Source organism: Falco cherrug, chromosome 15, assembly GCF_023634085.1.
Source record: "Falco cherrug isolate bFalChe1 chromosome 15, bFalChe1.pri, whole genome shotgun sequence".
Classification (NCBI taxonomy): Eukaryota; Metazoa; Chordata; class Aves; order Falconiformes; family Falconidae; genus Falco; species Falco cherrug.
Window position 1 is genome coordinate 22,862,116 of NC_073711.1, and position 26,515 is coordinate 22,888,630.

Here is a 26,515-nt window from a genome sequence, read left to right on the forward strand (position 1 = left end):
GAAGAGCCCCCTTGGATGGCAGAGGATTAAGGGAATGCCAACATCCACGGCCAGCCAGGAGTCACAAACACAAGCTGCAATGTCCAGTTACCACTGTATTCAATTACTGCCGCCTGTAATTCTGATGTTAACAATGTTGAGCTTTTTAAACAGCTTTTTTTTTGTTTTTTAAATTAGCCTTGCTATAGGCTGTTCTAACATCGTATCTGTAACAGCTGGTTTTGGGGTAACTTCTTTGATAGTTCTGGAGCTGTGTTATCCTTGCCTCGCCACATTCACATGCTCTGGTTTTGGGGAAGGAGGTGGGAGAAACCCAAGCCAACCCCAAAACCCAACAACTGTGTGCATTTTTTGTTAAATTATTTGATTTACTTATTTTTTTATATAAAGTTGACTTTTGCCTGGCGATGACAGCTGTGGAGCCATGGATCTTCCGTTTCACAGCTGGGGGAGGCAAGAGGTGGGGCGCCTCTGCCCACTGTACCCTGGCACCGTAGGGCATGGAGGGGAGTCAGCGTCTGGCCCCAGGCATTGCTACCAAGGCTGCCAACAGGAACAGCATGGGATGGGGACATGCACTCGGTGGGAATAAGGCTGGCTGCACGCAGGCTGCAGGGTGCTGGGAACAGCACCAATGTGAACCCCATCCACTTGCCGGAGTGGGTGATCCTCAAAACACTGCTGGAAACACCGCATCGTGCTGCTGGACCAGCATCCCGCCTGCTGCCCACTGGGGCTGGCTGGCACGTGCCCATGCCAGGCTCTCTGCTATCCTGAGGCCCACCCCTCCCCAGGATCTGTTTCCCCATTAGTTTTCCCCCAGCCATCCCATGCACAAAGCCAGTTTGCATCCTGGCTTGTCACCCCAGCGCTATGATCACGTGGCATGCCACGGCAGAATGGGGGCAGGGGGTGCTGAGCCAGGTCTGGCACCCATCAGGCTTGTCCTCAGGGACAGTCCTGGGCAGAAGACACCCCTGTGCTCCCCAGCCACTGCTTCCCACCCACGTCCCAGGACCAGACCTGCATCCCTTGACCTCAATGATGAAGTCACTCCCAAATTACCCAGAAGCAACGTTAAGTCAGAGCCACCCACTCTCAACACCTTCGATGACTTTGTGAAGAAGCTCATAGGTTTTAGCATTTTAGTTTTAATTCCTTTAATGCAAGAACAACCTGAATGCCCCTTCTTTTATAGCGGGGGGGGGGGAAAAAGCCCCCCAAAATAACCCCCTCCAAGCTACTCCAAACAAGTCTGAGATGCGCACAACTCCCTATGGACTCATCTTTCAAAACTAAGAGAGAACAGCTTTAAAGCACGACTTCCACGCACCTTATACACTCAAAACCCAGGTTAACAATCCTATTGCACTAAAGTTCACAATACCAGGTAGCTCGACACACACCTTGGGAACATCTGGAGGAGCAAAGGACAGGAGAACAAGCATCTGAGCCTGCAAACACATGCACCCCTTCAACACACCCACGAGTGTGCCGGGCCAGGGGCTGTCCCAGGAGCTGATTAGCAGTGCCAGCTCCCAGCCCCGGGATGCTATCAGGGGACTGGCACCACATTTACAGGCTTATTTCTTTGCTAATCTGCTCGTTGCAAGCGAGGGCTGTCGCATGTGGAGGCCCGGGAAAAGCCTGGTCTCATCCCAGTGGATGCAACTTGGAAAAAAACCAGGAGGAATAGCCCGTAATTGTGGTTTGGACCGAAACAGGAAGCATCCCCTGCAATAGCCGTGCTCCCAGCCTTGCTTCGGACACCGGGCAGCCCTCAGCAGCTCTGTGGCCGGGACTGCGCTTAGGGGACACAGCACTTGGCACCCCAGCGCGGCTGTGTGGCTGCTTCTATTACACAGGAAGCAAGAACAAAAATAATCACGCTAATTAACATCACAGCTTGACAAATGCAAAGGCAGTGACCACAGCTAAGCCTGCTCACTTTCTGCATCCAGTACCCACGTGCCTGTATGGCACAGGGCCCCCCATTTCCCCGCACCCCCATGCACCCCCCAGCAAAACACCCCATACAGATTCTCGCTGCAGTGCAGGGTCACAGCACCCAGTGCAGGAGCTGGCACTGCAGCCACAGCAACGCGGGGTGCAGGGGCACAGGTGTGGGACCTGGGGCCGCAGGACAGGCAGCGGCGCCTGGAGCCCCTTCCCTCCCACCGCAGCTCCTGCCTTGCCCTGCGCTGGTTTGCCACGGTGGCCCCGTGGCCATTGGGACCCGGATGGGGCTCACCCCTGCGGTCCAGCTGCCTGCCTCCAGCCACCCAGCCCTGCCTGCCCACTCCTGCGGACCCCAGCCCACTGCAGTAGGCTTTTGATACCGTCTCACTGCTTGAAAACATTGCAATCCCCATGAAATAATATTCATTTAATTATCAAACTCCACCTTGCGATAGACGCGTCCTTCCTCCAAGGGAGGATGACGACGAGGTGGAAGCATTCTGCTCACTGCAACCCACAGTGCCCAGCTCTTGCTCTAGCATACATGATGTCGGCAGCGTGTTCAGTCCCCCGCTGCACCCTGGATCTGTCCCCTCTGCTCACCCTGTGATTTCTTCTGGCAGTGACTACCCTCGCTTGGACAGTGTCTAGTACAATGTGGCCCCAGTCTTGGTGGGCTGCCTGCAGGCACTGCTGTAAAACAAATGTATTGAATCCAAACAAAATGCACATGGAGCCTGCTCCTTCTAGAAGTGCCTTGGAAGGAAGGTCTGGGCCCCATTGTGCTACAGGCTGCGCAAACACCAGCAGCAGTCTCTGTCCTGAGGAACGTCTGATGCACACAAGCCCGAGAGCACAGTAAAGGCAGACGGGACCAGCACTCCCACACTGAGCCCGTCGAGCGAGAGCAGATACAGTAAACCCAGACTGCTGCTTTATGCTCTCCTTTCAGGAAGGGTTTTGGCTGGGGTTGAGAGAGAAGACCAGCTCGCCAGGAAGATGAGGCCAGGACGGGAGGGTGAAGGTATGCGTGGGAAGGGGATGGATACCAGGAGACTGGGACAAACAACTGGGGGCCAGGGAACAAGCAGCTTCTCCTCAGCATCTGGAGGGCTTTGTCCCTCTCCACCTCCCCTGAGACACCACATGGCAGGGCCCGGGGGGAAGATGTCCCAGAGCTGGGGGGAGGCCAGGCCATGCAGACACCAAGCCCCCTCCGCGCAGCCCTGACCCTGCCAGCTCGTGAGGGCTCCAACACACCATGGCAGCCCCAGCCCAGGGTGGGAAATGGCAAAACAGACCAGCACCACCCGGCCCAGACACACCCCGGCATGGGCGCACCCACCCCTGTCCTGCTCCCACAGGCTGGCCACAGAGGAGCTGGGAGAGGGGACAGCTCAGTCATGCAGCCATCCCTTGCTGGGGATGTGCCAAGTCCTCCCTCCCGAAAACACTCTGGTTACTGTGCAGCCAGGGATGCATTTCAGCAGGTCCCCAGAACCACAGCCCTTCCCTCTCTCCTACCCAGGCAGCGATGCTGCTGGGATGCTCCAGCATAGAGCTCCCCTTCCCTGTCTGGGCACAGGAGCCCAACACTCAGTGCTTGCAGCCAGGCTGCACCCCTGCACCGGGACTAAGCCTTTAGCCTCCCAGAGAAGCTTCTGACACAACACTTTTTCATGGGAAGGCCAGTGGGAAGCAGATGAGGCAGAGAACCCCACCACTGGTGTGCAGCCACGTGGGAAGCATTTCCACACTGATCCCTGTCAAGAGCGGGGTCAAGGCAGAAACAAAACCTGAATAACCCAGTAACAAAGGATGAGCGACTCCAGCTACCCACCTACAGACTGGTCAAGTGTCATGGCAAGACAATGATGAGAAATGAAATTTCCCCTGAGCAGCCTGTCTGAGGCCACAGGAGGCTCGAGCATCTCCAGCAACACAGATGCTGGTGCAGAGTAACCGAATAACCACTCCTTAACCGCCCCCCCAGCACACGGCCCTGCCTGGCTGCCCTGCAGAGGTGACTGACCTAAACGCTAACGGCAAGAGATGGTGACAGGAGAAAGAAGAGCAGCAGAAGGCAAGAAAAAGCCAAGCAGAGGCTGGGAGAGCAGCATTTCACTTCAGCACTGCACTTCTTTAAGCAGCTATAACTGAACCGTGGCTCAGCTACAAAACCAAGGAGACAACGGGGACAGGCTGGGGGAAGCATCCCATCCCGAGCGCTGCACTCCCGCAAGCACCCGTTGGGCAGCAGGAGCCTGGCTGCAGGAAGACAGAATCTGGAGGACCATTAACCAGCATCCTAAAACAATTCCTGAGGTTTGCAGAGTGCCTCAGAAGGTGGTAGGGCTCAGGGAGGCAGGCAGGAGGGCTGCTTCCAAACGCAGCCACGTCTGAGCCGTAGTTGTCCTAGCCAGCATGGCTCCGGAAAGCCATGTGCCCAGCACTCACCGGCCAGCCCCCGGCCAGGCTGCGGGTAACCTCTGGGTTAGTTAGCAGCCCAGCCTCCTATCAGCCCAATCACTTTAAAAGTAATTAAAGACTGCTAGGAAGCTGAAGATGAACACCATTGAGTTGAGACAGAGGGAAAGTCAGGTCCCTGCAATCTATTAGCATTGCTAGAGGAATTCACTCCCATTAGATACTGCTGCAGCCAGGAGCTTAGCAGGATTCAAAAGTAGATTAAACATTCATACAGATAATGAGAACATCCTGTTATATCAGATAGGATATAAAAAAATAAAGGCTAGACACTTCAGTGCCACGAGCCATAAATTACCCACCCGCTGACGGGGGCAAGGAAGAAGTTTTTCGGCAGAGCTGGTGCTTTTACCGTCCAAGGAAGCAGTTAGGCTGGACCATCCTTTTCAGTAGGGTGCGAGTGCCCAGCCCAGCAAGGGTCATGCTGGGGTGTCACAACAGGGCTGCCCTCACAACTGGCACACGTGAGGGCCCAATCCTGCGTGCTGCCAGGAGCCCCTTGCTCTCGCTCAAGTGCTTGCATGGTACGCAGCATCCCGCACAGACCCATTTCGCATGAACAGGAATACAACATGGTACAGGGTCTAAGGCACACCCCGCAGTGGGAGGAACCTGGCCTGCCTCACACCGTGCCTGATGTACCTCACGGAGGGGATGAGCAGCAGGAACTGGCTTTTCCCAGCTCCCTTACGCAGCAAACAGTGGGAAGACAGGAGCATCCTGCCTCGGCAGCCCAGCTCGCAGGCACCCTTCGGGGTCCTGAGGGAGGTGCACAGTCTCCCACACTGATGCTGGGGTTGTTTAGGCAGCTGCAAGGGCCTGTTACACTTAACTTGTGTGCAGAGATCCCTTAAATATAGCAAACAATTTTCTAGACATTTATCACCACTCCTGGCAGCTTCTACTGACAAAGACAACAGAACTGGACATGGTTCCTGTCAGACCTGAAACCTCTTCTTTTTTTTTTTTTTTTTTTTATCCCTGGCTGAACACCACTTGCAGAAATTTCCCCGTCCCTTCCAGGTGGGGCCTTATGGCACCCAGGGAGGTGAGGAAAACCCCAGTCTCCATGGTGAGCAGCAGGCAGATGCTCCTACCTGGCACTACTCCTCCTCAGGCACTGAGCCTCAAGGGATGCGCTCCTGCAGGGAAGCCCCATCCCTGCTGCTTTACCCTGGAGCATGCCCAGGACAGGCACGGGCTCTCCTCTCCTCTCTGTAATGCTGCCACAAATGCAGCTGCACATCTGCTTGGTCCTCCTGTGCCTGCCCTGCCCATAGGCTGCCTTTCCCTCCCAAGCCAAGAGCCAGGATGTGGGCAAGCCCTGGGGGTTCCCTGGCCACTGCTGCCTGCCAGACCCTCGAAAACAGCCAGCACACGGAGCCTGTGGGCTGCGTGCCCAGCACCCCACCACCCACAGAGCAAATGGGTGCAGGAGGGAAGGCAGCAAGTTGCAGTCAGAGTGCTGCAAGACAAGGGGGTGAGCAAAGAGGCTGGCATTTTTGGTAGCATTAATACACAGAGACTTGAATTTCCAAAGCATGGTATGAAAGTTATTTATCCTCTGCAGAGGGGAAGTGCTTCCTCTGCATTTCATAGATCGCATCACAGAATCACAGCCTGGTTTGGGCTGGGAGGGAGCTGACAGCCCCCCGAGCCCCAACCCCCGCCAGGGGCAGGGACACCTCCCACCAGCCCAGGTTGCCCCCAGCCCCGTCCAGCCTGGCCCTGAGCACCCCCAGGGATGGGGCACCCACAGCTGCTCTGGGCAGCCTCTGCCAGCGCCGCCCTCACGGGGAAGAATTTCTTCCCAGTATCTGCCCTAAGTCTGCCCTCGGTCAGCTTAGAGCCATTCCCCCCCCGCCCTGTCACTGCACCCCCCCGTACAAAGCCCCTCCCCAGCTTTCTTGTCGGCCCCTTCAGGTACTGGAAGGTGCCAGAAGGTCTCCCCGGAGCCTGCTTTGCTCCAGGCTGAGCAGCCCCAGCTCTCTCAGCCTGCTGGCATAGGAGAGGGGCGGGCTCCAGCCCTCTGACCACCTTTGTGGCCTCCTCCAGTCTTGCTCCGACAGGTCCATGTCCCTTTTACATTGGGACCCAGAGCTGGACACAATACTGCAGGGAGGGTCTCACCAGAGCGGAGGGGGACAACCACCTCCCTTGCCCTGCTGGCCACACTGCTTGTGGTGCAGCCCAGGATTCAGTTGACTTTCTGGGCTGCAAGCACACGTGGCCAGGCCATCAAGCTTTCTGTCCATGAGCACCCCCAAGTCCTTCTCCTCAGGGCTGCTCTTGCTCCATTCTCTGCCCAGCAAGAAGCATCCAGAGAGCCACCCTGTGCCCTGGGCTCACTGCTGCCCCAGGACCGTGCTCTGAGCCAGCCCTCCATCCCGGCAGCTACTGCTGTTCCCCGTCAATCTCATTCTAACAGAAAAGCAATGAAAGACAACAAACAAGTAACACATCAGGGCAAATGCTGCTCTTGTATACGTATGCAGAGGCTTCTGCAGACACTGCTTTGCCACCCGTGCCGCAGAGGTATGAGGGGAACACTGGGCAAATTTCATAAACACCATTCAGTCAAATGCCTTGATTTTTTGCAAGCACCTCCTCAGGTGTATTTTCCACATGTCCAACCAGCTCAGTATCAGGCTGCAACACACCAAGTGCTTCCAACCCAGGTATGACAGCTAGCAGGCTTGCTTTGCGGGCATGGCTGGGCTCAGGGCACCGGACAGGGAAGCTCTGCTGCCCGCTTAAGAGAAATGGCCTCACTCAGAGTTACAAAGATCCAAATAACTTACAGGTGTACAGATCTAAACCACATATCTACAAACTAAGCAGGAGGCAGCAAAAAAATCACAGGACTTCGGTGTCACACATGCCTTGCCTGCACAAACATCCCTCCTCAGTAGGCAGGCAGATACACTCCCTGGACACAGAGATTTCTGATCCTTGCCAGTCCCACAGGAAGCAGGGCCAGGCTAAGGCGGACAGATGCATGGAACAGGTTACAAAATTTTGCCAAACACAAGCAACAAACAGCACTTCTACAAATGGTGTTTCTGCTAGAAGCCATGCGCTGAAGAACCCCAGGGATCAAATAAGGATCTGGAGACTGCAGACTGCATCCAGTAGCAAAATCATGCTGACTGCACCAGGCAGCCAGTGCAGGGAGCCAGCAAAACATGCCGTGCTTCTCTACCACACCAATACCTCTCCCATCACCTACCCATGCCTGCTCCCACCAGCCAGCCTGAGCAATTGGGTGGGATCAGGAAGAACAGGAGTTCCTGGACATCTCTGGGATGGAGGTGGAAGCAGAGACTGCAGGGAACATCTCAAACATACCATCAGAGCACTCTGCAAACACAAACCAGCATCTGCACACCCAGGTATCCCCTGTCCCCACACTGGGGGCTGCAGGCCCTTTAGTAACAGCTCACACATGGCAAGGGGAAGAGAGCGGCTGCTGCTTGTGAAATAACCATTGCCAACAGCTGACCTTGCTTGCCCTGGGCTCAGTCAGGCTGCCAGACCCTGCCTGCCCACCCCTCCTGCCCAGTGAGAGCTCAAAGAGCTGGGACCACCCAGGCATGGGGAATATGCAGGGGAAGAGGTGGCCATGGATGAGGACTTCTCCCTCCCTCCACAAGCATCTCCTGCCCCGGTTTGCAGAGGCAGGTCTGTGTGGTGGGCAAGCTGCAAGCAGTGGTTGGTAATGTGGCTGCCTGGGAACATTCTGGCTAAAGGTTTTATTCCCTTTTTGAATACACCACTTCTTTGAAACTGATGCATCTCATGGGAAGACATTAGCTTGCTCCCCTGGTCTAGAATGGAAGTTCTAGTGAAAGCAGGTGGAGATCCCCCAGGAGTGGGGCTGAAGGGGTCCTGGGGTGGGATGAGGGCCCAGGGAAACCAGGACCTGCCCCGACTCATCCCTAGAGGCCCCCAGAAGCAGGGGCTTTGGGGATGATGCTGGAGACCTTGTTGGGAGGAATAAACCATCCAGAGCAGAGCTCCCATCTGATCTTGGCCTGGTGGTAGTTGCTTTATATCCTCAGCCATGAGGACCGATCTTTTACAGCTTACTTCTTGGCTATGGGGTCATTCTTACTCTCTACCATCCAGCTGCACAGAATATGACACTGAAGACCAGGAGCAGGTCGGGGAGAGACCCAGGTCTGGAGGGGGCTGAAGTTTGCACTCTTAGTATGCTAAATGCAAAAATACAGCTCTTGCTCCCCCTGCACTGGTCAGCCCCTGCCGCCCTTCCTAAAACATGCCTGTTTAAAAACTTCCAAGAAAATCTCTGCTTGTCTCCACTCCCTCTGTGACAACCAATAGTGGAGACTGCTGGGGACTGCTGCAGCACGGTGCCCGCAGGCACGAGGCGCACTAGGTTCCCTGTTCTGGAGGAAACACAGATCCCGTTCCTGCCACTGGCGCTGGCTTCAGTCGCCCCTCTCCAGCTCCCCTTACCATTGTACACCCCTTCACCCTCCTGCAGCCTCTGTCCATCACAAGTGCTGCAGAAGCTGCCGTGCAGAGATAACATGTCAGCCAAGATGCCAAACACATGTATCTTTTACACCTGAGGAGATGAACAGGGCAGGCAGGATTTCCCTTCTGCAGTTGGGACAAGGAGCACTGGGATGCTTATGCAGGCGGGTCTCCGGAAAGCCAAAAACTTGCCCAGCAATGCTGTTCCATGCTGCCTTTTTTAACGCAACAGCCACATCAGGAGAGTTTGGGGGAGCCCATGCTGGCTGCCCGCACCCAGCACCACTCCTCCCTCTGACACCTCAGGAGCATGGCTGGGAGAGGCCCTGGGGAGAAGCCAAGAGCAAAAGCCAAACAGGGAAGAGGAGCGAGGCTAAACTGGTTGAGCCCCCCCCAGGCGGGCAGCTACCGGCTCTGCCCACAGGAGCTGGGGCTGGAGGCAGCGTGGACAGATGGCTACTTCTCGCCCAAGCAGCCTCCGTGTCTCATTCACAGATTTGCTGTCCCTGAGTCATTGCCCTTCAAACGACAGCCGAGCCGAGCTTCCTCTGCGTGGAGCCAGGCATGAGTCGCATCCTAATGGCATCCCAGTGACAGCAGGAATAGCCCCCGGCAGTCAGGTATACCCTGCGCTCCTGCCTCTGCTGCCTCCAACCCTGGCAGGCAGCTCCAGAGCCGGGAAGCAGGGGGAAAGCCTCGTGGGGCATCCGCAGGGCCAGGCCTGGGGCCATGGGATGTTTCCATGAGACCCCCGCTGCTTCCTGGGGTGTGGAGGGGCTGGGGCTGCTGCGGGTGGTCCTCAGGGCTCCCCCGCACCGAGCCCTGTGGTGGTGCCATGTGGTCTCTGCCATGGGGGGAGGCCAGGTTGTGCGTGACCCCCGCTGTGCTCAAAAGGCCCCTTTCCTGATGCAACAGATGCCTGCCCCCGGACAGGGACCCAGTGAAACCCTTTGTGTGAGCAGGTCCAGCGATGTCCTGGGTTCAGGCAGACATTGTGCGCGTCCTTTTGCACCTCTCAGTGCCCAGCTGTGGGGAGGGTGCTGCCTCCTCTCCCCTGGCAGTGCAAGGATGCTCACACAGCTGGCAGTCAGCGTGACACTAGCAGATCCCTTTGTCCGTGGGGACACCATGCATCACTGCCTGTTACAAAAAGCAGCACTGCAAGCCATGCCTAGTCTGGGCCACCCCAGGCAGCCCATGGCAATGGATGCGTACAGAAAAGGGGGGACCTGGGCGGGTTGTGAAATTTTAGCAGGTCACACATTTTGCCGATACTGTCGCACATGCTGCTGGGCACACTGGCTCCCAGAGGCTGCCTGCACCCAACGGGACCATGGCACACTGGACGCTTTCCAAAAAGCATCATTAGCTGCTGAAGTATCACACCGTGCCTTTGCTGCTGGAGCTGAGCCTGCTTCTCTGAGGTCGTTCCACCCCACGAGCGAAGCCTCCATGCGCATCGTGCTCCCAGGGCCGGGCACATGCAGAAAGGAGCCTGGGCGTGCGTGCATGCAGCACTGGAGGCAGCAGGCGCAGCCAGGAGCACACGGGAGCGGGAACAGGCGCTGGCGCCTGCGTCACTTGTAGCTACTTGGTGACAGTTTGATGGAGACAGATCTCTCGCCCTCCCTTGCACTCTTCCCTGCACCATTTGCCAACCTGCCTGTTGCTGCACGGAGACTTGCTGCCTTTATAAACTCCTATTTTTTTCCCTTAAGCGCCACTGACAGACGTTAACAATAGACAATGAACCAGCCCAAAGCAGGCAGGCAACCACCATGGAAATCAGTGGTAAATTGCCCCCATTCACACCCCAGGCTGCTTTGCCCCACAGCAACCATGTAGGTCCGGCCACCAGCCCACGGCACACACCCAGGCATCTTGAGATGCCTCGATCCCAAGCAAAGCTCAAGACTGTCCAAGCACCGGCTCAGCATCCCCCTTCCCTCCCAGCTTGCAGTGCTCCTACGCATCCCAGGCACCACTGGAGCATTCCTGACACCTTGATGCTTTTTTTTTAATTACAGAGCAAATTCATTTCATCAGTTCATTTTTTGGTTCTTCTGTTTTTTGATCTTTGATCTCTGTTTTCAAGCATCTAGGTGGCACCTGACACAAGGCGCACTAATTGGGCTGTGGCCACGTAACTGCATACCTAAGCGCAAACATTCCTTTTGTTCAAATTCTTTACACAATTTGCTTACATGGAATCAGTGTGTAACATGGAGCTGCATGCTTGGCTAAGCTCATGCACATGGTTTTGCTAAAGCTGCCAAATGACTTACTGCGCTGATCCACTGGAATTACTCTGGAACTTTTTTTTCACCTCATGAAATGCCAGTAAAGCTCCACCTCACCATCCAGGCTTGTTTCTGAGGAAAACCTCCAGGTGCAGATACCAGAGCTGCCCGGGTGCTTGGGAGCAGCCTCTCCCCTCCCGGGTGCCACTGCTCCTGGTGCAGCACCCACGAGTCCATTAAAGCTGCAAGAGGGGACGTAGCCCAGGGTGCAGCTTTGCTGTCACCCATCAGTGGATTCTCTGGAAGCCGTAATATTAATGTAACCCCACACTTTTTAAAAAAAAAATTAAGCAAGATTTTGGTGAAACCACTTTTGCTGTGGGTCTTGAAGGACCTCCCCTCTGTGTACGAGCCTCCGTGCAAAGCACTATCCACACTCAGAGCCAGAGTGCACCAGGTTGTGCAGCGTTTTGTATAAGCCTAGCCCAGACAAACTCAATTTGAGCTGCTTTTGTGAAGGTAAAGTGCTGCTTTGGTTCCCCCAAGAGGCATCCCTAGCACTGGGATGCCCCCAAGACATGGCCCTCCCAAAGCTGCTGGCCCTGGTGTGCTTGGGTTTCTAAAAGATGTTCTGCAGGGAGGGACGCTCAGCAGAGGCACCAATCGCTGATGCTATTTCTGGCTAAACAAGAGCAAGAGAACAGGACCCCTGGAGGGAGCTGAACCCAGACACCACAGCTGAACCCAGCTCCCCAGGTACTCAGTGGGGGCTTTGCCGCCTGGTAAAGACTGTGCCAGGTGCAATGTCAAGGCACCTTACAGGGGCACAAGCCTCTGCCTCTTACTGCATCACCTGGGCACCCACAGCAGGGAAACACCAGCACGTCCTGAAAGCCTTGGGCGTGAAATCCTGCCCTGCCAGGCTCCCCCAGACAGGCTCTCTGGTAGGTAACGGGGAAACCAGAGGTGCAGAAACAGATCTGGCCAGGGTCACAGCAGGATTCAACAGCCACCAGCCCACGCACGCAGAGAAACCCTGGTAATCTAATATAATTTGAGATGCAACAGGTCCTGTCCAGCCTTGCCTTCCCATCAGTGCTCTGTTACCAGCCCCAGCCCTGCAGCTCCTGGCTGTCAGTCCTTCTCTCTCCACAGCTTTGTTTCTTGCAACCTAATGACTCCTTAATTCAGCTGGCTTTGTCCCATAGATCTTGATTTGCCCTAGTATTGGTGGGAGCATGCAGTTTTAGGAGAGCTCTCCACAGCGGCTGTTCGTGAGGGAGACAGCAAAAACACAGCGCTCTGCCGTTGCAGAAGCAAACCTCTCATCTGGCGGTGGCTGAGCTGGAGCGACGCCGCTTTTTGCCTGTTCGGATAAAAGGGCGCAAACCGGCCAAAAGCATCCCACAGGGCATCGCTTCAGAGGGATGGGGATTTCTCCCTGCACTAAAGTCCTGCAAAGCCTGAGCTGACAGCTCGCGTGCTGCAAGGGCTGCTGCTGCCCCGCATTTCCCGAGGGATAGTCAGCTGCAACACGTACGTCACCAGGCCATGACCTCCTCCAGCCCTTCTGAAGGATGCTACCAACGTGGCACCACAACCACTCAGAGCACAAAGTTCATCATGTCTTGCAGTGCCAAAGGGTACAAGTAGCGCAGGAAGAGGGGAGATGGAGGTGGCAGATGGCTGCTCCTGAATATTTAAATGAATTTTCTCTTTTACAGACCAGCAAACACAAGTATTTTCCACCTCTTTTATGCACATCACCACTAACTAGCACCACGACCCCAGCAGCTGGCACTCGGGTCTTCATGGCAAGAGGCAAAATGTATTTTAGAAGACGGATGGACCTTGCAGATCCACTTCGTCCTCTCCCTCCCCTGTTTGCACGGTGCCAGGGACCTTGCCCGTGAGGGGCTGTGACAGTCAGCCTCCACAAAAACCCCATCCAACACAAAATGCAAGCGAACAATAAACCCAAGAAACGTGTTTTCACGTTTCACTGTTTCTCAGCCATAGGGATTTTTGGTGTTAGCTGTAGGAGTAAGAAGTAAAACATTTTCAGAGTGTGATTTGGAAGCTGACGGCATTGCACGGGAACAACAACAGTGTATGCAGAAAGTGGGATCTGCCCAGGAATTATTTCCAAGCAGAAAATAAAAAGGCCTAGGAGAATATTACAGCAATGAGTAATCTAAGCAGCTGAATTACACAGAGACCCCACCATTTCACAGTATTTTTATGCCCTGCAGTGCCCGGGGAGATTTTGGCCCAGCCTCCCCCGAGTGCTCCCCCAAGCTCCAGGCACAGACAGGATCCGGGGTTTGGATACTCGGGATGTTGCTTACCCCCCCTGGCAGCACCTGTCTTTCCCCTGCCGAGCCTTGAAACCGAGGGCAGCCCTCAGGACGATTTATTAACGGGGAACGATGTGCCTTGTGTGTCTCCTGAAACGAACCCGCAACGCTCAGCCGTTCCCAAGTTTTTAACTCGGGGTCAAACCTGCTGCTGTAAGGAACTGGCTGCTCCGGTGGGGCTTTTGTTGTTGTTTTAAAGCAGATGCAATAAAGAGCCAAAATCCCCGGGGTGACTCGGCTGCCAAAGAGCTCAGTGTGTGCTGTTTATTGAGCCGCACTGCTCCTTGGGGATGAAATTACGGGGGGGATATGCGGCTCTGCAGAGGGAGGCTGTGTGCTGGTCAGCTGGAGCTGCTTTGCTTCCTCACCTTCTATTTTTCAGCTGCTGTTACGGAATAGGAAGATGCAAATGGAAGGCAGCACTAATCCCCTGCACACAGCCATGTGGCACAGGACCCCAGCTCTCACAGCAAGTGTGGTCCCCTGCCCTGCATACTCACCTAGCCCCAGAAATATTATTTAAATCCCGTTTACTCAGCTACAGGGTGCTCTGCAACCGGACTCCCGCTACAAGGATTTTGCGGGAGCCTCTCACATTGGCCAAGCTGTCTATTATATTTTCCTTCACTCCTCTCCTATTTTGCTGTCATTTGCTCACGTATGTTGTTACCATCAAGCAGTAGCTCTCTGCTGTCACTTACAAGTGGGTGATTTTAGCATCTGGATAGGAATCACAAATTCAGACTGCCTTAAAAACCCTTCCAGTCATATTTTCCCAATGCAACGAGTAACTGCAGCCCCTGCTGAAGTCCAGGGGACTCAAAATCAAGCCAAAACTCACTCGTCAACACAACACTGGATGAGTTTGGCATTAGCCTCATTTCACAAACGGGGAAGAGCCACCCGAGAGGGCAAGGCTGAGACTCACAGTTGTGAAAGTCTAAAGTAAAGCACCTAAATACATACTGAAGCACCTTAAATAAGTGACCTGATTTTCACAACAGACTGAAACGAGTGGGAGCCACAAGGGCTCGGGTCGGTGCGTGCAGACTCGGACACCTGCATTGGAAATTTCCTCGTGGGTGGCCCAGGCGAGCGCATACATGTTGGCCCTGCTGCTCATGCCCTCCTGTTGCTTCCCAAACACTGCCCGTGAAATTGCAAAGCTGGTGCTTGCAGATGCTTTAAGGATGCAACCGTCAACATGACACAGAGCGAGTTAGGAGGTACATGTCTTGCTGCTGCTACCTGCAGCTCTGCATCTTCTAAGCTTGTTTCCTGCTTTCTCATCAAGGATGTTAAGACCAGCGATGCTTAATGAAGACTCGTCTAAGCACAGCTCTGTTTCTAGGGGCTTTGGAGTCCATGGGAACATCTTCTTGCCCAAGACCCAAAAGTAATGGTTATTTTCTTATCTCCGTCTCCTTCTCTCTGTGGGTTTCTCTACCAGTGAGCGCAAGTCAGACTCAGCGGAGATGGATGCTCTGGCTGAAGCGAGTGTGTCTGTGCGCTCTACCAGACATGGCATGGGAAGACCCTACTTGTGCTGAGTCCCTGGGAGCAGAAGCAGCACAACAGCGGGCAGCGCCAAATCCCTCCGCTCACCACGGAAGCGGAGCAGCAGGACCAAACCGCTCGGTGCAGGCTGAATACTATGTACCTTTGAAACCGCAGGGGGAATTTGGACAAGCAGATTGTAATTACCTGGCCTGGCACTGACCCAGAACGCCAGCACTAGTTCCTTTCCAAACCCGGCTCCTTACAAAAGCAATGCAGAAACGCGGGCCTGAGAGTGGCCGCCAGGATCTTGCCATCATGCCCTTGCTGAAAGACACCGCCTCGGTGTCCCCATCGCTGCGCCCCGGTGCTGTTCCTGTGCTGTCCCAGGGGACAAGTGCTGTGCCGAGAGCCACCTGCGACGCAGCAACAGCTCCAAGCGTCTCTCAAAACTCTCCCAGAAGAGCAGTGGCCAAGCCCCGTCCTGTCACCAGGGGGAAAGCTCTGCCACCACCCCTCTGGGGACGATGCTGTAACACACCCTGCCACCTCTCCCCCAAGACGCGGCTCTGAGAAAGGGAAGCAGGTTTAATCATCGAGACCATTACACTTCCCGGAGGTGACGTCTGGAGGGAGCGTGCACAGGTGAGCCAGGCAGCTTGGAGCAGGCAGAAGCTGGAGGAGCTGCGACTCATGAGGGAGCGGGGCAGCGTCCAGCAGAACCACAGCAGGGCTCCAGAAGGAGACACAACTGTGGCTCTCATTTTGGAGAGGATACGGCACTGTGCTGAGGCTCACTCTGATTGACGCTGGGAGAGGCAATCCATTCGCTTTCGGAACACCGATCATGCCACAGGGCTGGGGACAGTCAGCGATGATGGGGAAAACTCCAAGGGGGCAGGCACATCCCGGCCCCCCCAGCCCATTTCCTTGGGGAGTAGGGGTGGCAGAGCTGGAAAACTGTTTTGTGCAGGGAAGGGGCTCCAGTGCCACGGTTCATCTCAGGTCACTGCTCGTCTGCACACCTCAGCCTAACGATGGCTGGGCAGAGCCGGAGGCAGTGGCGCGGGGCCCCATGCCTGCCCCGTCCTGGCCCGCGTGCATGAAGCGCTGCGCAGGCGAGGCTGGAGGGGAGCGGGATGCCTGGAGCCTGGGTGGGCGGGAAGGCACGCGTGAGTGCACACAAGTTCGGGCCAAGCCCTCTCTGCCCTCCCGCTCCCACCATCCCCGTCCCAGCTTCCCCAGGGGCTCCGGACCCCTGCCGCCAGCACTGCCAGGCTGGGGGCTCGGGGGGCAGCGGGAGCCCCCCAGCTGACAGGCGGGAGACCGCGGCACTCATCTGAGAGCCAGGACCCCGGGGCTCGGTGGGGCTGCGGGATGGCACGTGGCCCCCCCAGCCGGCACCGGGCCGGGCCAGCGGGGGTGAGGAGAGGACCCCAGGACGGACCCTCCTACCTTGCAGTCCGTCAGGCAGGATCTGACCGAGTACTCCTCCGATTGCAAGTACTTCTCCAGCAAGAGGTCGAACTCCTCGTATTTTTCCTGAGCGTGTTGGTCCAGCCGCTGGTACGCCTGGACGCAGCTGCTACAGGCCTCCCCGCCCAGCGCCCCGGCCGCCGCCACCACCAAGTCCACCATCAGGTTGTCCACGCTGCAGTCCAGGCCGTCCGGGCCGGCCATCTCCCGCAGCAGGTCCCAGATCGTGTAAGTATCACAAAAGGAGAGGTTGAAGTTCCTAAAGTAAGCCTGCAGGAAGGTCCTCTTGGAGGAGGAGGGAGAGGCGAAGAAGGGGGCGGCGGCGGGGGGCGAGCGGAGGGGCGCGCCGGCCGGGGAGCCCCGCGGCCGCTGCAGGGCGTGCAGCCGGGCGCAGGCCGAGTCCAGGTCGCCGCGGGCGGCGGGGCAGGGCCCGGGGGCCCGGCTGAGGTTCCCCAGCAGGGCCTCGCAGCTGCCGCCCGCCGGCTCGGCCGCCAGCAGGGCCCGCGGCCCGCGGCCCCTCGGCCGCCCGGCGCCGCTCCGCTCCCGCGCCCGCAGCTTGGCCCCGGCGCAGAGCCACAGATGGTCGGAGAGGAGGACGGTGAAGAAGAGGAGCGAGGCCAGCGAGAGGCGCCATTTCTGCGCCCGCTCGGGGTCGGCCACCGGCTTGTCGCTGCGGCGCGGCGCGCAGCACACCGCCCCGCCGCCGGCGCCCCCGCGGGGGTACATCCAGGCGCCGCGGATCATGCTGCGGGGGCGGCGCGGGGGGGCGGCGGCGGCGGCGGCGGGGGGGGGGGCACGCCGCGCTGCCGCCGCTGTCACCTGCGGCCGCCGCGCCGCGCCGCCGCCGCCGCCATGCCCGCGCCCCCGCCTACAGGCCGCCGGCCGCCGCCGCCGCCGCCGCGCTGGCTCGGCCCCGCTCCCGCTGCCCGCCCCGGCCCCGGCCCCGGCCGCAGCGCGCCGCCCGCCGCTCGGGGGCATGCCCCGGCCCCCCGCTCACTCGGCTTTCCGCTTCCCCGTCGGCTGCGCCAGCTCGCGGGCCCCGCCGCGCCCGCCGCCGCCGGGCCCCATGCCCTCAGTCTGTCGCCATCTTCGGCCGCGCCGCCAACACCTTGAGGAGCCGCGCCGCCCTGCGCCTGCGCGCCCGGCCCCCCCGCCCCGCCGCCCCGCCGCCCCGCCGCCCGGCCCCGCCGCCCCCCGCCGCACCGGCAGGTGCCGTGGTGCTGAAGGACAGCTCCTCCCCGCCGCTCCGCCGCCGCGCCGGCCTGCCCCGGGGAGGGGGCGGCGGGCGGGGGCACCCCCACGCGGGACCCCGCCGGCCCCGGGGCTCCGCCGGCCCGCGGGGGCGCCGAGGAGGGGGCCCCGGGGCAGCCCCGCTGCGGCGCCGGCCGCCGGCCCGGCCGCGGGAGACACAGCCTGCGCGGGGAGGGGGTCGGTGCTGCGGCGGACGCGGCGCCCGGGGGGCCGCAGGGCCGTGCCGTGCCGTGCCGTGGCCCACCGCCGGTGGCCTCGGAGAGGAGCCCCCAGCCGCTCCGCTTGTGGGCACCGGGGCAGGATTCCAAGCAGGCACCGAAAGGAAGAGGAGGCCGGCTTCCCGGGAGCACCGCTCCTTGTGTCCCGAGCCCAGCCGGTGCCCCGCTCAGGGTTTCTTGGGCAAGTTAACCGGGAGGCTGTCGGCTTCCTGAGAGCGAAAAATGAACGGAGCTCTGCCACGTGAACCCGGCTGTCCGCCAAGCAACAGGCAGAGCCGGCTCTGAGGCTCCTCCGCACACACAGCCGTCCTCACCCCGGGGCACCAGCCCGGCCGCGGGAACTGTGGCAAGTGTTCCCGATTCTGGGGTTCCATCCAGCTCCGTCCCAAAGCCAACCAACCCTTCCGTGCCACCCAGCCGTGCTGGCAGCGTCAGAAGTGCTGGAGCCGGTTGTCCGGGCTCCCTCAGCCTGGCGTGGGTGGGATGCTGCGGGCAAGGGGAAAGTCACTAGAGGCTTTGTCCTTCTCCCGTTTGCCAGCCTGACCTGTGAGGAGCATGAGCCCCACGGCAAAGGGGAGCTTGCAGCGTTTCTGCCTGCTCGGGAGGGCTGTCATCTCAGCCAGTGCCTGGGGCACTGCTCTAACATAAGCACAATGCACAGAAACCCTCCTGGCCGCTGCGCTGCCGAGCCCAAATGGCCGGGCCCAGGCCAGCCAGGCAGGATTTTGCTTTGCTATGGCCATCCCTTGGGTCCCTGCTCCTGTTTAAAGCCACCCTCCCCTGAACGCAGGCCCTGCGCGACAGGGCACGGGCCACCGGCCTCCGTCTACAACAGCAAGGGCGTCTCAGGGGGCGTACAGCCGGCGCCGAGCTCCCACCCCTCCTGCTGTACAGCACAAAGGGTGTACTCGGCATGAAGGCACCGTGTCTGAGCTGCACATACTCCAACAGTTAGCTCTGCTCTGGCTGAGGCACTGAGGTAAGAAAATATCTGGTGTTGAGCCAGGAGAGGTTTTACAGCCGGAACGAACAAATGTCGAACATCACTGAAAGTGATATAAGGAAAACTGCAGCCCAGGCTGGAGGCTGAACTCCTCTGAGCCGTGGCACAGACACCTGCAGCTCCTGGAGCAGAGGGCAGAGCTCATGGGGCAGCTTCCCTCTGGCTCTTCCACCGCGTCCCTTCCTGCCCCTTCAGCATGCCCATGGCCCGGCTGGCATGAGATGCTGGAATAGCTGAGCACACTCTTCCTGCAGGGCTGGGGTGTCTCTCCTGGGCCTGCCAGTACTTGCCTTCTGCACGCAGGATCGCAGCAATGGCTGTGGCACTGGAGCCATTATTTTGGAAGTAAATACTAACTGTGCTCCCTTTGTATTCACAATGAAGTGGCTCCGATACCTTGGGCACAAACGCCTCACTGACCTGTGCATGGTGTAGGAGCAGCATCCCCCACAGTTCCGGTGCCTGTGCTGTGCAGGCAGAGCTCCTTGGGGTACAAAGCACAAGGCTGTGACCGCAGCAGCTCCTTGCTGCTGGGAATGGAGCCCAGCACCCTGCTTTCCAATGGGAAACAAAGGCACCGGGCACCAGGTATGGAGGGAAAAACTCAGGCAGTCTGAGCACACCTGGTACAGGCTCTGGGCACACCAGCAAGGACCACGGCTCCCTAAGCTGTGCTGCCGAGCCAAGAAGCAGCGGCCGTGGGACTGCAGTTTTTCACACTCTTGACAGGCTGTGTTGCCCAAGGGCTTTCACTTCCCCGCGGTGAGCTACTGCTGTTTCAGCCCGGGGGTGTGTGTTAAGTTTTGTGCTGCGCGAATCCAAAATGTCTCAGGGAGAGCCCTGCAGGCAGGAGGCCAGCAGTATAGCCTGCTGTCAGGCCTAAAAATTGTGAAGAGATAATAATGGAGCCCCTCAAACCTTTGCACACCCTGTTGTTTATCTGACACGGAGCACTGCTGGCCGCTGGCCCTGGCTGCTGGCAGCAGCTTCTTCCCTTCTAGTGCTCCACGTGCCGGCGCTGGGACACTCAGCGCAGGAAGGGAGACAGCATCCCGCATTCCCAGCAGAGGGTTTGGTGACCCCTGCTGAAGACTAGCTGGCTCCCAGAAAAGCCCAGCGCTTTAGGTTGTGTTTGTGTCAGCAGAGTGGATCTTCCCTTCCCTCTGCCTTCTGTGGGGAGCTGCTCTTTAAGCCTTTTCTCTCTTATCTCCCCAAAGCCCCGCTATCCCCATCTTATTTCAGCTCTTCCCCCAGGCAGAGGACTCCACTTTCCCCTGCACTCCTGTCCCTTTCCTGCACCCGGGGCAAACACATACTGGTGGGCTGAATGCAACCGAAAGGTGGGCAAGCAGCAAGCAGGGAGGGCATGGGGAGGGCTTCCCGGGGAGCCCACCCGTGCAGGCACACGCTGCGAGGCTGAGCTCAGCCCCGGCCTCAGCTTCCCCACATGCTCACGCAGGGCTTTGATGGGAGCTTGTCACTCCCATACCCACTGGGAACAGTTCTCCACTGCAGAGCCTGTACCCTGCTCAGCATCACCCAGCTGAGACGAGGCTGCACAAGCACTGCCCTGTTTGGTGAAGGGCTCCGTTTCCAGGGTGCAGCACTATTTCCACCCAGGAGTTTCCCCTTGCTGGGAAAACATTAACTGCTCCTCCCACTCCCTGCTCTTGCATTGCAAAAACAGCAGTTTACACTTGGCCCTTCATGAGATAATGGGTGCATTTGCTCAGCCTTCCCGGGTTTCTCTCCATTTACTGCTGCTGCTGGCATTCAAAGGGCAATGTGGTTTATTGGTGATGTTCTTACAACCAAGCAGAGATGGGTGGGAGAGGCAGCTCTGGGCCAGCCTCTGCTCTGGTGCTCAGGAGGCTTCCCCGGGGAGGGCTGGCACCTACAAGGATTTGGAAAGTTGCTATCATTACCTGATGCTAATTAGCCCACTGACTAATTAGGCACACCCTCTGATGGGGATAAACCAGCAGGCGAGGAAGTCACCACCAGCATGAGGCCAGTGTTTCCTTACTGCACGCTGCAGCTGACAAGGCTTTGGGCTGGTCTTTGCGAAGGGCTCTCCATGATGCGCTTTTATGGGATCTCGGTACTCTACTGGGAAAGGCAAATTAATTAGCTGCTACAGGAGGGGGCCCAGGCACCAGAAGGAATGATGATGAGGAGGACCCCAAGCTCCAAGCAGCTATCAGAGGCACCAGGGCACACACATTCCCCAGGCACAGTCAAAGCACCTTGAAGAGACCCTGGGGGCTGACACAATACAGTGGCAGGAGGGATAATTGCACCAGGCCTGCATGTGCACCCATATCACCCTGCCGACATGTGGGTTTTGGCAGGCACACACAGCACCAGTGATGGAACTGCCTCTGCACCCAGTCAGCATTTGGGAAGGACCACTCTAGACTGGCCCTGGGTACCCAGGGTGCAGGGAAACCTTTGCTTTCTGTGATTAAAGTCACCTGGAGAAGAGAGAGAGCCTGGCTGGTGGCTGACTGCTCTGGGGCCTGAGCCAGCAAGAGAAAAGTGTGGGGCAGGGCATGCAACTTCATGTGCCCCAGCTCCTGCAAGAGCCCTTGTTTGGTGTAGCCCTAGAGGAAAGCCCAGAGTTGGGGGGCCACGGCTGGCCCCTTGTGGGGCGGAGGGAGGACCTGCAGCCAATGCAGTCACTGGGGTGGCGGTCCTGCCCCAGGAGCAGCCTTGCCCATGCTCATTCTGGTGCATCCTGCAGCCAAGCCTCCAAACTGCAGGGCTCTGCCCTCACCCCCTGCCAGGGCTCAGCACACGGTAACTGGGCTCAGGCTTGTGCTCACCTCTGTTTGTGCGTGTGTGCACGTGAACTCTCCTGCCTGGACCCCTTCACCCCCCGCCCAGTGCCACTCCACAGCCCTCTACCAATGTCTGGCTCTGAGTCACTGAAATCCCACCCTGAAGCAGAGCCCCTGTGCCCCTGCTGGAGGCTGACAGCAGGAGATACTTCACCCATCGCAGGAGCGATACATGCACAGAGTTGGAATCAGCCTTGCACTGTGGTCTCGTTCATGATGCAGTGACAGACCTAGCAAGCCCTGCTGCTCACCATCTCCCAGCCAGGTGGGAGGTGGAGGACCCCACAGCTGGGGCAGGCACTGCAAGGGTTTCAGGGAATCTCCTAAGGGATGCCCCTGGTGTGGGATGTTTTGCTGCAGCCAGAATGCAGCAGAGGTTGCTTCATACAGAGGCCCTGAGAGCTCCCCAGCCACAGCAGCCCTTGCTCTGGCAGCGAGTAAATCAAGTGCAATCAGATGTAATAGCCAGAAGGCAGGGAAGAAGTGGATGTACATCCTGGACCTTCTTGCAATGAGACTGGGAAAGGCAGGGAAGCCATGCCCCAGTGCCCAGGGTTTTCCACTTTGATGTCAGACCTTGGTAGTCCCCTGCCCAGCATTGCCCATGGGACCCACTCGCTGTTGCCTGGCGCCAGGCTGTGAGGGGATGGCTGCCTCCAGGGAGAGGGGCTCAGGGAGTCCCTCTCCAGGGGACACACCACAGTCTCGCCCCACTGGCGCTGCCTGTACTGCTCTCATTCACAAATCCTCATCCCCAGGCTGGCTCCATGCCCTCTCGACCCCAGTGGCCCTCGTACGGCGCCGCTTGGCCGCGTTTCTAGACATACCCGGGATGATGTCAACAGCGTCCAGCCCTGCTTCTATACAGCCCTCCTGGGAAAGCCTGCAGACCACATAGCCAAGCTGCTGGCCAGGCCTGCCAGGCTCCCGACTCCTTGGGCAAGGGCTCCTATTGCTTCAGCTTCCAAACAATGGGTGGTGGCAGGGGCTCTCAGCTAGCCTTCAGGCCACGGGCTGGTTTTCCCATCAGGTCCTACGGCTGGTGCCACCACATCACCTCACAGCACAGCCCTGTGCCCAGGGACCTGTGCTGCATAGCCCGGGAGAAAACTGTCCTGCACTTTTTCTGGGAATGGCCATGTTTGCATCCCGCTCCTCCCAGGGAAGAGGGGAGCTGCTGGGTGCAGGTTGCAGCTGCAGCAGCAGTTGATCATGAAAGAACCCACAGGACTGGGCTCCCAGCACCACCAGTGCTCCCAGAAGGGGGGCTTTAACGGTGGCACCTTAACAAGAGCCTGTGCCACTGGTGAGAGGGACTCACCAGCTGCCCGAGACGACCTACACGCATGTTGTGCCAGAGCAGCACCGCACCAGACTGGAGAGGAGGGTATGGCTGAGCTCCCCATCTCCCTGCTACCTGCCTCATTCCCTGTCCTCTTGCTGGGTCTTTTTCTTGCATTATTGATGAGAGATGATTTAATTTTGGTTTCTGTCCTACATTTGCAGGAGAAAAGCCATTCTGACCCTCCCTGGGGCCTCTCCCTTCTGCCTGCCCCACGGCTTTGCTGGGAGCATCTTGGCCCAGCAGCCTAGAGCTCCTGGGACTCAGCTCTGCCAGCTACATGGGATGGTCTTCTCTGCCCAGCCTGTCCCAGCCCCTCACTCTGTGGCCATCATGGGGTGAAGCAGCCAGCCTGGCAGCTCCAGAAGGAGTGGGGACGGGCAGTGAGCATGGAACTCACTGCTTTCCCAGTGCACTGCCCTCTGAGTAGGTGCATCCTATGGGTCCTTCCTGTGTAAACCCCAGCCTGTGTCCATCCCACACCAGGTCCTGCTTCCCCGTGTCCCAGTATGGACCTCAGCAGGCAGTGGGGCTGGGGTGGGATGCAGCACCCTCTGCTCTCCCTGCAAACTTCCACCCCATGGCTTTCCCATTCCTTCCCTGATGTTTCTTACCATCTCCTGGAGAGACCTGTGTGCACACCCTTCACCAGGGTTCCCGTGCTTACCTGGTGTGAGAGGTCTCCCTTTCGGGCTCCGTCACCCCACGCTCTGCATCCTCCCCCACAGCCCCCTGCCCCCCAGCCTGCTTTCCCCTCCCTCAGCTGCAGTCAGGCCCTGGATCCAAGGGGTCAGGAGAGCAGTGGCAAAGGTGGCACAGCATGCCGTGCCGGCAGGGCAGCTGCCCAGCTGGGACAGCCTCTGCGGCTGCCCAGCAGAGCTCCCCGGCCCTGGCTGGCTGCAGCCCCATGCTGCTCCCAGCTGTGAGCGCTCAGAGCAAGGGAGGGGAGCAGGGAGAGGGTTTTACAGCCCACAAAAGCAGATGTTGCTAATTGAGCCTTTGAGCTGCATGCCAAGCCGTGGCATGGAGGCTCTGCCCGCGTTTTAGAACCACTGCCAGGTCGCTGGCTTTGAAGACTGTGGGGGTGGGAGAGGGGGCTGGCAAGGGGGAGGCCGTGGGTGCATATCAGACTCAGCACACAGCCCCAGGCCGGGATGATAGACCCATCTCTGCACCAGTGGCCACAGAGACCAGGAAGCTCATCCTGCTGGAGCAAAGGAGCCCTGTGGTGAGGGTCCTCACATCTGCTCCTCAGCAACAGCCGGGCCAGGACACATGAATGCCTTGGCATAAGAGGGAAGGTGGGACCTACAGACACTGGTGACTATTAATTTCCCTTTTAATTTCTGTAATGGTTAAAGATGAAGAAGCCCTCATTAGAAGTGGCAGGTCCTGGAGCTGCCTAGGAAGGAGAGAGAATCTGAACACCTGACTCGATCAGAGCATCCTCCCCACCAGCCTAGATGCTTGCTAGCAGTCACAGCCTCTGACCAGCCGGTTTTCTGACCACAGAGCCATTCCTTGGTCCCCAGACCCTCCGATTTCCCTTTGCTCACCCTTCTGGCCACACTTCAGTGGTTAGAGCCCTGCTTTACTTCACCAGTGCCCAAGTCCGGCCAGGGAGGTGGCTGCATTGCTGCTTTTGTTCTGTGCCAGCGGCAGTCGGGATCTATCCCGGCAGGGCGGCCTGGGTGCAGACAACATCCTGGGACAGTGGGTGTCACCAAGTGCTCGCTGATACACGGGGCCAGGTCCTGCATCTGGCTGCAAGAAACTCTTGCCGTAGCATCTCCCCGTTTGCTCTGGGCTCATCGTCTTTGCCTCAAGCAGGTCAGGCACCAGCATGGTATCTGGCCCAACTTTTTGGGGCTGCGGAGCTGAGCACCCGACAGAGGCATTTGCATTTTCGAAGACAACTTCTGCAAAAGCACTTTGGAGCAATCACGGCTACCTGGGGCCGGGGCCCAGCCGCCTCGCTGGGTTGCTGTGGAATGGGGAAGTTGGGGGGGGGGGGGGGGGGGGGCGGTGGCAGGCTCACCTGGACGCCTGCAAAGGGGGTGCAAGCATGTCCTGCGGGGCGGGGGGGGGGGGGGGAAGCAGGGGCAGGGGGGGTGGGGAGCAGGGGCAGGGGGGGTGGGGAGCAGGGGCAGGGGGGGGTGGGGAGCAGGGGCAGGGGGGGGTCATCCCTGTCGCTCTGCTGCCCCCTCGTGGGCTGCCGCTGCGCCCCTCCTGCGTCGGGCTCCGCGGGCGCGCAACGGGGCTGAGGCTCTGCGTGGGGGGCTTTGGGGGGTGGCATCGGGCTGTGCACCAAGCTTTGGCCGTGCTCCGTGCCTGGGCCGTGCACCGAGCTGCACACCATGCCCCACACGCATGTGCACACACATGTGCAGGCAGATGTGCCACACTCCCTCCCTCTCTGTCCAGACACAGTCACAGAACCGCCCGCTCTGTTTTCTGGTTTTCCCTTTGCCTTCAGTGCTGCCGTCTGCCTCACACACATTCACGCCCGACTGCCACTCACAGTGTGCCCAGGGCTCACAGCTCCTTCAGGGTGGCAGGCACCCCTGCACCCCACTGCGCCCCTGGGCTGCCCACCCTCTGCCCTGGCTGCCCCTCGAAGGGCCAGAGCACTCACCTCGCTCTACAGTCTTTTTTGGCTCCTGTTTAATAAAAGGCAAAGGATGCTATGCACGTGGTCCCAGGAGGAAAACTAGAAACAAGGCTTTCTTGCAACGCAGGTGAGTTTCATCAGGAGTTGGGCTGAGGGATGGAGAAGACTATGGTGAAAACAACCTCTGCAGGAAGGAAAAGAGGGGATACATGGCTAGGGGAGCCCAGGGTGCTGCAGTGGGGAAGGGACAGCAGGAAGAAATTACCTTTGCCTCGCTAGAGAGGCCGCAGGCTGGCCCAGCCCCATGCCCAGACAGGGGAGGGTGAATCTCTGCAGCATGCATCATACCTGGCAGCAACTCACTCTTCCCACTGCAGCACAGGCAGCACCCTCACGCACAGGGTGCAATCCCCCCAGGGCAGGCAGAGCCAGGTGCTGACAAGACAACTCATCCCATAAGCAGTCCCAGCCAAGGCAAGCGCAGAGCCAGGCTCAGGATCCACCCAGGCAGGAACAAAGGGATGCAGAGCTGGAGGCTGCACCATGGCTCCAAATCCCCCAGGAGCCAGGGTCAAAGCCGAGGCTGGAGACAAGCATCCTCTACCCACCTCAGAGACACATTCCCCACACTGTACAGCTGAGTCTGTCCTGGAGGCTGAACTTAAATGGAGTGGTGGGCAGGTGTGGGGAGCCCCAGGTGAGGCTGCTCAGGGCCTGACAGCCCCGTCCTTCCG

At 58.5% G+C, this 26,515-nt stretch overlaps 1 protein-coding gene across 1 annotated transcript in view; it reads right to left on the bottom strand.

Moving 5' to 3' along the window:
- Positions 1-17,640, bottom strand: part of NALF2 (NALCN channel auxiliary factor 2) — a 33,639-nt gene extending 15,999 nt beyond the window's left edge. The window contains exon 1 of the mRNA XM_005441004.3: positions 16,496-17,640. Coding sequence (XP_005441061.2) covers positions 16,496-17,494 — 999 coding nt within the window. The 5' untranslated portion in view covers positions 17,495-17,640. The remainder of the gene's footprint in view (positions 1-16,495) is intronic.
- Between the last annotated feature and the right edge of the window lie 8,875 nt (positions 17,641-26,515).